Source organism: Oryzias melastigma, linkage group LG7 (assembly GCF_002922805.2).
Source record: "Oryzias melastigma strain HK-1 linkage group LG7, ASM292280v2, whole genome shotgun sequence".
Taxonomy (NCBI): domain Eukaryota; kingdom Metazoa; phylum Chordata; class Actinopteri; order Beloniformes; family Adrianichthyidae; genus Oryzias; species Oryzias melastigma.
In genome coordinates this window covers 8,073,630-8,083,951 of record NC_050518.1, presented here as the reverse complement: position 1 = coordinate 8,083,951, position 10,322 = coordinate 8,073,630, and the positions used below count along the sequence as shown (strand labels likewise).

Sequence of the window (10,322 nt, the reverse complement as noted above, 5' to 3'; positions counted from 1 at the left end):
TCATGACCATGTGATTAACTTGTATTTCTAATGACATCTTCTATTGTTACAAAAGTAAATTTGAGCAGAATGATCACTTTTCATTTCTACAATGTGTTTCAATGCATCGTAGAAACACTGATAAAAAGCCAGGATGAAGCACTGCTACAACAAGACATCAATGAAAAAGAAAAACGACAAGCTTTGCAGAAGGACCTCACTCATTACTGGGCCACAAAGCAGAAACTAAACACACAAGATGGTGGTTGGAAGAATGGCCTACAGGGGGCGTTTGACATCACCATTCCAGAGGCCAAACTGGGACCTGCCAGTATGCAGAAATTCCAGGTAGGCTTACTGAGCCAGGTTTGCTCAGAGACCAGCGAATGTAAATGATGTGAATGTTTAAATAGGTCACAGCATGTGTTCAACACACAGGGGGAAGATGTTAACTGGAAACAAATGAGGAAAGAACAAGTAAAGATGACAGAAAGAGATCTAAAAGGACAGATGGATGAAAATATAAGAAGACAGGAGAGAGAAAAGGATAGAGGTAACAAAAAAAACACAAAACACAGGTAAAAAAAACTTCAAACTAGTGAGCTTACACACTGTGAACCACAGCCGCTATAAATCAAACTCATGCTTTATGCTTACTTGCACAAACAATAACACATTCTCATGCACAGCTGGTTTCTCCAAAGACTTTGATGGATGTTCATCCCCAAAACTATATTGTACATGTGACTGTGTCCTTGAAGAGTTTTGTACAAAACAACAAATGAATTCACTACAACTTGTGCAACAGACATGTTGGAGAAGCAAGAGATGCTGCATCAAAACCAAGAGCAGCTTCACCAGGATGCGCTGGAGGAGGAGCGGAAGAAGGCTGCCCGCATTGCACTCTACAGCTTTAATCAAGCTCTGGTACAGAACACACAGACAGACGTGTACTCATGCTCATGCACGAACCGCAGACGTGAATGCTTGATGTGGAATCCAGCAGGGGTTTGAGCTCTGATAAAGAGATCTCAGTGGGGCTTTAAAATTGAAGGAACAATCTGAAAGTGTTAAGTGATGCATGTGCACACTTTACACATGATGGAAGCAGTCATGTCATTTAGTAGCGAGCATCATGGATGGTTTAACCACAATGATGTATGCATGGAAACTGTCTGTTTTGAAAAGCCCCCCATTTAACTCTTCTGTCATTTTCCTGAGCCCACTCGTCTAAATTGCCCATTGAGGTAGATCATTGTAAATCCTTCAGGTCACGGTATTTTTTTTCATGACAATGTGTGATTTCCCTAATAAGCCCTGACACGCCTGAAGTGCAAGAAAACCCAATTGGCAGAGTGACTCTCTCAGGAGGCCGTGCAGCATATGGCTGAGTCTTGGCTCTTTGTGAGGAGTAACTACATTCTCGAGTTGATAAGACTCCTGCTGTTTCCATCATTGAGAGCATAATCATTGAACCCTCCCTGGGTGGGTGGTAAGGCCTCACCATATGCTGCTCCCACAGGCTGCGGAGCGCGTGGAGAGCCTTAAAGAGCAACACAGGCGAGAGGAAAGAGAGAACCTTGCGGAGATGTGGCACACAATGACATCTGACATGTTGACAGAGTGTGCAGATGCAGGAGAAAGAGATGTGGGAGGAGGTAAGCCACCGCAGATTCTGCCAGACAGGTGGAAGGGGATGCGCCCGGAGCAGCTGCGCTCCTTCCAAAGGGAGAGGGAACAACAATGCAGAGAGAAACAGGTACAGGAGACACTTCCCTAAATGCTTTAACTGTTGTTCAAGACATCTTTATTTTTCCCATGGAGGCTGCATGCAGACTGTCTAAAAGTTCAATTTTCTTGTGGTTTTTAGATGATGCAAGTGTTGACTTTTCAACTTTAGCCTAATTTAATTCAAAGTGATCACAATGTTATAAATAGTCTAAAAGAATTCTGATGCCAGTAAATCTTTCTAGATTAAGCATTCGAACTGCAGTTAAGGTCCTGAAGTGGCTTTCCACGGCACAAACCTCAATCCTCATGAGAGTACATGGCAAACCATGCTAACTAAATGAGCAGGATCTAATTGACACTGAAAAATTGGCCGAAATCTTTAAAATGACCAGTTGCAACCATAGACAGACGTGCACAAGCAAATTAACTCGAGTGATGATAAAAAGCTGTTTCCTTTTGTACGTCAGAGAAGGTTCCCTATAACCCGGAGGGTTCAGTGCATCTTTATAAAGCTAAAAAGATATTTTGTTGTCTGTCTGTTGGAAATGAATCAACTATACATATTTGTGATTAGCCTCATTTCATAGAAAAGGTAGTTTTTTGATCAAGTGAAAGGAGAAATTAAATAAGAACTTTAATGTTAATTATCTAAGCTATACGTAAGTCCATGTCAATACATAAATCAGTAATTTATGGTCATGTTACAAGTTCAGATTTGTCACAGTAGTAATATTTTAAAGGGGCCATACCATGATTTTCGTAAGCCTTTCAGAGTGAACTACTGTATCTTCATTAATATGATTGTATATCCCCTTTGGAACAATCATATTGCTAAAATATTAACTAAACTCTGAATTAGTATAAAAAACTCAGAGGCCAAATTAGCCAAAAAAGGCTACTTTGTTGCTCAATTACTAGCTGAACTACCAAGTAGCCTTAAATTCCTCAGTAAGCTAAATTTGTCAAAAATGTTACCATGTTGCCAAAATAGAAGCTAAATTATCGCCTAGAAAACTCAAGTAGATAACAAATTAGCTGAAAACATCAACATTTTGCAAAAAACATATTAGCTAAACTCCAAATTAGCATAAAATTCCTCAGAAGATTAAATCAGCCAAAAATGTGAGCATGTTGCTAAATAGAAGCTAAACTCTAAATTAGCCTAAAACCCCAGTAGATAAGAAATTAGCCAAAAATGTTAGCATCATGCTAAAATATTAGCTAAACTCCAAATTTGCATAAAAAACTTTGAGGCCAAATTGGCCAAAAAAAAGCTAGTTTGTGTCTCAATTACCAGCTGAACTACAAAATAGCCTAAAATTCCTCATTTAGCTAAATTAGTCAAAAATGTTAGCATGTTGCCTACATTATACCCCAAAAAACTTCAGCATATAACAAATTAGCTGAAAACAGTCTAATTTTGCAAAACACATTAGCTAAACTCCAAATTAGCATAAAATTCCTCAGAAAACTAAATTAGTCAAAAATGTTGGCCTGTTGCTAAAATAGAAGCTAAACTCTCAATTTTTTTGCAAATTTATATTATTTTATTTTTTATTCAGCCAGAGAGCCACTGTGGAGAGATAAAAGAGCCACACGTGGCTCTGGAGCCGCAGGTTGCAGACCCCTGAGCTAGTTATATGATTTACTTATGCGTCTGGTCTCTGCATCAGGTTTGATTGTAGGAATGAGGTTTGATCCACTTTGATTCAGGCCAAGGTTAACAAAACAGTAATTTAAGAAGTGGAGATCACAGACAAAACGTTTCTGGTTAGTCTGTTGTGTTCTCCCAAAGAAATACTCCAACCGTTTTTGTCGAGCAGGCTCTTCTTTTGAGCAAACTGCTAAATTTCTCACAGCCTTAAAAAAACATTTTCCCCACTTGAAAGACGTTGTCTTACGAGCCGTTTTTTTCTCTGCAGATTAGTTACAAAAGGAACCACTTTATCTCAGAGTCGATGCTAAAAAACGCTTTGCTGATGACCACCATAAAGTCTACGGAGAACATGGGTGTGTGTTTATGTTAGACTGGGGGTGGTGCTGGCAGAGCAGACTCTTCCTGGAGGGGCTGTCTCACTCTGTGACATCAGCATGGGAAAACCTGCTTGTTTTTGTGGGTATGGGGGGGGCTGCTGTTAAGGGCGCAGTTTTTAGAGGATTTCTTAGAAAATCGTGGACGGATCAAAATACCATTTTGGGGTTCTTTGCAGTGAGGAATGAACAGTATTATACACTTAAAATTCAAAAAGTTGATTTTTCATGGTGTGGCCCCTTTAAATCACTTTTTTTGAGGAACAGCTTACATACCTAATGTCCAACGTAAACATATTATTTCTGCACTTTAGAGGCAAAGTGACGCTGCAAAGATTGAGGAAGCAGCTTGGAATCTACAGCAGCTGACATTTTCAAGGAAAGCAGAGGAAGAAGAGATCGGAAAAGCTGAGAAGATGAGAGAACTGAGAATTCAATTGGACCGGCACAATATGCAGCTGACCAGGGAGCAGCAGGCACAGTAAGCACTCCAAATTCTCACTAATATACCAATATACGCCCTTACTTTTTTAATAGATGATAAAATATTTTAAATACAAGCAACTGTTTACTCTTGTGTGTAAATGTATGTGTTTTCCTCCAGCCAGGAGTACCTGAACAAGAAACTTTACACCAACAAACCAACCAAAGACTACTTTCACCAGTTCAACACCAGCTCCCGCTGATCAACGCACTCTTGATGTGCTGTCATCTTCAAAATCATTCAATTTTTACTACAAATGCTTAAAATTTTTGTGACTTGTATTTCCAATAGAAAGAATGAACTAACGCAGCAGATCGTTTCTGGTACTTTATTTTTCATATTTGCAGTTACATCGGCAGATCCATAAAGCAATTACAGTTTTACTGGTCCCATCTGTGGTGCCCACAAACAACCAGGAAACATACAGACATCACCTCAGTGTCAGTTGTGCTCCACAAAAGAGGCACCCCCCTATAGTGGAACACACTCCCCAGATCTCACTTTTTTTTCTCGCCTGGCATTGTCATCAAATCTGACTGCGTTTGAAATCTTGAGAAGCTTTTTTTTTTTTTAATAAAGCAAATTTTTTCATTATAAAAAAGAACAAAGAAGAGCAACAAACAGTGGAAAGCAAAGCTTGGAGGAGGGGGGTCTAGGTTTCCTTTTGAAACACATAAAGCAAGATGAGCTGCAGTCTAGTAAGTATCTGTGCCAGGATGCCTATTGATCATGCAAAGCTAACATTTGCTCTAAACACCAACAGAGGCAGATGTTTACAGCTGTGTTACAATATCGGCATGTTTCCTCAGTCATCACTCCTGACTGAAAATGGATTTCTTTTCAGATTTGTCCTGAGTTCAGCTTCACTGAGCTAACAGACGCTTCTTCCAGCAACACAAAGGCTTTGATTAAATAAGGAGAGTCCTCCTGCACATACAAGCTGCACAGATATTCACTGAACTGAAGCTCTCTGATGAACCACTATGTGCATGAAGACAAACTTAACTTTTTCGTGAGATGTGTCTACTTTCACTAAATGACACTAATAACAAGTTTTTTGATTATCAAATTTTGATATGTTTGCAAACATCTACAGAACAATGTGGACTTCTTTTTTTTTCATTTTGTCTAAGATCTATTTTTGCTACACCCAAATCCCACTGCATCAGTTGTAAAAAAAAAAAAATCATAAAGCGTGAGTACCTAATAAAAGCAATTTAAACTTGACACGTTTTTAAAAAGCAAGTTGGGAACTTTAAACCTGCACATTTTTACCATTTTTCTATCAAACATTGTTCTTTGAGGGTTGTATTTACATTCTGTTGGGGTGGGGGGGAACTTTCTAAACTACTTAAAACATTTCTCAGCTCCCCAGAAACGTTCTTTTTCAGATTAAAAGCATGTAAACACAATGTCTAAACTTGCCCTGAAAAGAATACATTCTCTCGTATAAATACCAACAGTTCGCCTTTATCACACATCAACTGGCAACCGTCTGCCCACCGATGTCCAGCTTGCATTGATAAAAGTCTAAAAATAAAAGTTGAGAGTGTTTGACCACAAGACTGCACTCTCTCTTATCTGTAATAAATACTGATTCTTGATTCGACTGGGAAATGTGAGATGAAAGGTACAAAAAGAATGTGCTTTAATACAGTGTAGAAAGAGACAAAGACAGACACGGAGTTACAAATAGGTCTCGACACAAAAAACTACAGTTTCATTCCAGGAAATGGCGTTTCACTTGAGGAGGGAAGGCGAGATTGTTACGACGTTAGTTTTATGCAGACCCAGCAGGCACAGGAACTTAGAGAGCGCATGTACTATAGTTCTGTAATATGGCTGAATAGATAGATGCAGCTATATACACCAGGTGCTACTCCTTATTTTCAGAGCAAGTCCACTGAAAGGTGAAATCGTTGATTTATGGGATATATGTAACTCTGCATCTTTGCCATGACCACATCTAAAACCCCCGATACTTTGAGATGCAACATTCTGTGTAAAGGTTTTGTTGTTTGCACAGAGGCAGAAAGAGAACAGTAATAAATGCTAATCTTGAATTGCGTTTGACTGCACAAGAGAACAAAAATAAGAAGGGAGGGTCAGTATTGTGTCACACAGTCCACTATCTTGGACACTGCTTTGGTTAGTAAATTCCAATCAGTCAGATGACCGCCAGGGCTTCTGAAAAGCCAGCATATGATTGTGTCATTGGAAATGAAAATACATAAGAGGTCTGAGAGGGGCATGGTGGCATGGGCACATATGTGTTGACGTGTTTTGGCCTGATGGCTTGGATGGCAGTTAGTCAGGGATGGTGACCAAGTTGGACACGCCGTTGGTAGCAGAAGAGACAGGAACGGGGTTGAAGGTGGAGTTCGGTGGCAGACTGTGGAAACCCTCTTGGACGCTTGGACGGCTGATCTCGCTGACCAGAGACTCGTCCAGGTTGAGCTCAGTGGTGATGACGCTGCTGCCGTTAAAGTCCAGGTTGTTGTCGCTGCACAGCTTGCTGTCCTCACACAGGGATGGCTGACTGGCTGTCTGCTTCTCCTCAAGATCACTACAGGAAGCACAATAACAAAGTTATGCATAAAAAATGATCACAACACATAAAAAGGGAAAATAAAATAAAAATAAAAAAATAAAATTGATATTAATTTGATGACATCGCAGTATAACAGACATTTTTTATGAGTTTGTCTTGTGTTTTCTTTGCATTTCCTATATAGGTTATGCTACTGGTTCTCTTTGCAGTTTAAAAAAACAAGACAGTAGTGGTTATAACTGAAGAAAAACGGGAAAACACCTCACAGCATACCTTTCAAGAGATCTGCAAAGCAGACGCAGGCATCAGAGAAAGAAAAGGGGAAAGGAATGGAACACAAAGGGTTAGGAAAACCAAACAACGCTGAAGGAACTGGGGTTGTGTCAGGAATATAAACATTCAACTCAACTATAGTGTACAATTCAGCGGACAAACCTATACTCTCCAAAGGTTTCATCCTTCATTGGTCGAGCTTCTGAGTCCATCGGCCCATCTTCTTTATCTTTCACTGGAAATAGAAATAAATTTCATTCAAAAAATACCTTTCTTTGTTTTAGACGGTATATATAGATATATATGTAATTCTGTCCCAGAAACATGATTCCATTATACAGAGTATTTAAACCAAAGCATCTGGATGGACAAATCAAACGTATTTGTAGATAGAATCTATAAATTTGAAGTTAACAGTTTTACTTTTTGTGTATGGATGTTTACATAAATGGATGTTTATTTCTGGGCTTACTAAGAGCTAAGAAAATGGTTTGGACAAAAAACAGTGATTAGTTCTTTTTTTTCTTCCATAGTTTGGTCAGTGACATTTTTTCATTTGTGAAATGTACTTGCCTGAGTACTTTCCTCCTTTACTCCTCTTGATGAAGCAGAGGATGAGCAGTATCAGCAGCAGCAGCACGGCGGCGCTCACAACACTGATGAACCAGCCCTGTGTTGCAAAGCTTTTCTGCATTGCTGCTACTCGTTCAAATAAATAGAATAAAACAAAAGAAATACCTTAAGTTGAATGGTAATAGATATATATTTTAAAAGCAGAAGCCACAGGATTAAAAAAATAACTGGAAAGCATGACAGAATGAACACTTTCACAGAATAGCATCACAACAGGGAAGCAAGATATGCTAAAAAAAAAAAATACAGCAGACAAATATGAGTAATAGATCACTATATCTCAGAAAATTGTTTCAAAGCATCTCACAGGCAGCAGAAATAACAGCAGGTGTCTCTCCTTCTCTGCATGAAGAATCCAGCTTTATATTTAGACATGGTAAACCCAGAGGAGAGAGCAGGAGAGAAGAAAAAAATGGAGGACAAATGATGCCGGAGTGGTACCTGATGTTGTAGTGTTGACATGGGCTTTAAAGAAAACTTTTTTTTCGTAGACGAATTGTAGGTGATAAGTAGAGCCAGGGGTCAATCCCTGGAGCTGGTAGAACGACTGAGAGGAGTTTAACTTCTCTATTTTCTTCCAATTACTCTCATCTGAACAAGCAGAATAAATAAGTTAGTAAACCAACACTAGAAGGTTCTTGCAAGAGTGTTGAGCGCGTGATTACTTACTGCCATCATGGTAGTGTATCTCGAAATCAGTGTGCCTGTTTTTCCTCTTGACCCCCCAGCTGACATTAACTAAGTTTTCCCCCCCAGTCAAGTTGATCCCTATAGGTAGGGCTGTGAAAAATAAAAAATAGAATTAATTTATCTACTATAAGTTCAGGTGAGTTCGAAACTCACAAGAATGACAAGCATAAATTGTATCACCATCTGGAATGGTCTTCATGATCTTCATGATCGGCTCTCCGTTTCCAGTAGCTGTGCGTCCGATCAGGTAGAAGCGGTATCTGCTGTGAGGGTCCAGACCTTTCAGCGTGTGTTGAGTGATCTTAGGGTCATCTATTGTTTTTTCTTTTATAAGGCTGTCAGTATTATTAGTTACTGAAATAAAAAAAAAAAAAAAAACAGGAAGTTGAAATTGTCACGGATTTATTATTGAAACAAATGATACCCATCCCAGAGCAGCAGAGCCCCCTTGATTTAAATGAATTTCAAAGGGACAGACCAGGATGAATACAAGGAGTGCTTACTCTCTTGGTACTGCAGCACATATCCGGTGAGAATTCCATTAGGATGGACAGGAGGTCTCCATTGCATGGTCATTTCTGTCTCTGATGGGCTGTGGAGATTCAGGACTGCTGGAGGACCAGGTACTAAAGCAACACAAAAACACACCACTGAAATCGCACTCTCTTGAGACAGAGTGGATGTTAATAGCTATTGTCAATATTAGACAAGCAGAAAGAGTTGAAGTAAGAAAGGAAAAATGAAGATTCAAAGGGTTTATTGTCATCTGCTCAGAAACAAAATGGGTTTCCCTGTACAATGAAATTCTTCCAGCCTGTTTTCTTTTTCTCTGACTTTGTGCCAATTACTATCCCTACAACTTTCCTCGTCTTCCATTGCTCCTCCCTCTACTCCCTTACCTCCCTCGTCGGTCTCGAACGGCAGCGCGTCAGAAGGAGGTCCCTCTCCCTTGTTGTTGAAAACAGTGACAGCCAGATTATACGATGAAAATGGTCTAAGATTACTGATGACCTTCTTCTCCTCATTGGGTCCAGTTTTTTCCACTATAGTGGTCTCAGTATGTGTAGATCCATGACTATGATGAAATCTGTAACCATTCCAGGTCAGGTGTATCTGGTACCACAAAAACACAAAAAAAAGTTTTAAATAGTTTTTTTTGTTTATCTCTGCACTTTGTGATGTTATAGAATGAGCTTAATCATGATGTACAGGCTTTTTTAAAGACACACTCCAATGATAATCTTTTGTGTGTGTGGGTTTTTGGCATGTTCTTGAAGCATTTTTTCATAGAAGAGGACCTATATAAAATAATTTACCATGAAAACTGCATTTTTTTATTTTAAATCAGAAGCAAATGAAAACAGGATGGTTGAAAATGCTAATGATGCAGCTATACTGAAATGGGTGTGCCAAAGTCTCCTCTTCCCCTGCATGCATCCTGGCCTGCTCACACTTAGGTGTGCGAGAAATGAGTGTTCAATACTCATGCTGTAGCAAATTATGATTCTGGTTCAAAAATGTACGACTGGATTGATCCAATATTCACTTAAAAAGGTGAAACATTGGATCAACTAGATATTTAGCATTATTTATGATAATGCAAGTGTAAATGCTGTAAGCTGAATGTGGCCACTGAAAATGCTAAAGCTGATAGCTGAACATACTGAAACTAATAGCTAAAAACACTGACGCTGATAGATTGCTAGACTATAAACTAAACTCCAAAATAGTCTTAAAAACCACAATAAATGCAAAAATAGCCCAAAAAAGGAGCTAGCATGTAGCTGAAATATTAACTCTGTACCAAATTAGCCTAAGAAACTGAAAAAATGTATAATTTAGCCACAAAAAAAACCCTCAAAATTAGCCTTAAAACTAAAGAAGTGTCTACTTTAGCCAAAAAAAGCTGGCATGTTGCTAAATTTTTTGCTAAATCCCCCCAAAAAGTCT

General features: G+C 39.0%; 2 protein-coding genes across 7 annotated transcripts in view; one reads left to right on the top strand and one right to left on the bottom strand.

Annotated features, from left to right (window-relative positions):
• ribc1 (RIB43A domain with coiled-coils 1) overlaps positions 1-4,534 on the top strand; it is an 8,813-nt gene extending 4,279 nt beyond the window's left edge. For all 3 annotated transcript variants that reach the window (XM_024294096.1, XM_024294095.2, XM_024294097.2), the window contains 6 exons: positions 113-327; positions 418-532; positions 788-906; positions 1,502-1,738; positions 4,056-4,222; positions 4,346-4,534. In XM_024294096.1, the coding sequence (XP_024149864.1) occupies positions 113-327; positions 418-532; positions 788-906; positions 1,502-1,738; positions 4,056-4,222; positions 4,346-4,427 (935 nt within the window). In that variant the 3' untranslated portion in view covers positions 4,428-4,534. The remainder of the gene's footprint in view (positions 1-112; positions 328-417; positions 533-787; positions 907-1,501; positions 1,739-4,055; positions 4,223-4,345) is intronic.
• Positions 4,535-4,539: 5 nt separating this feature from the next.
• Positions 4,540-10,322, bottom strand: part of l1cama (L1 cell adhesion molecule, paralog a) — a 44,993-nt gene continuing 39,210 nt past the window's right edge. For 2 of the 4 annotated variants that reach the window (XM_024294089.2, XM_024294090.2), the window contains exons 21-29: positions 9,272-9,485; positions 8,876-8,998; positions 8,553-8,726; positions 8,352-8,462; positions 8,124-8,273; positions 7,623-7,748; positions 7,212-7,284; positions 7,050-7,061; positions 4,540-6,791 (exon numbers count right to left, since the gene is read on the bottom strand). In XM_024294089.2, coding sequence (XP_024149857.1) covers positions 6,533-6,791; positions 7,050-7,061; positions 7,212-7,284; positions 7,623-7,748; positions 8,124-8,273; positions 8,352-8,462; positions 8,553-8,726; positions 8,876-8,998; positions 9,272-9,485 — 1,242 coding nt within the window. In that variant the 3' untranslated portion in view covers positions 4,540-6,532. Of the gene's footprint in view, positions 6,792-7,049; positions 7,062-7,185; positions 7,285-7,622; positions 7,749-8,123; positions 8,274-8,351; positions 8,463-8,552; positions 8,727-8,875; positions 8,999-9,271; positions 9,486-10,322 lie in introns of all 4 variants that reach the window. The other 2 variants (XM_024294093.2, XM_024294091.2) reach the window with 2 other exon arrangements.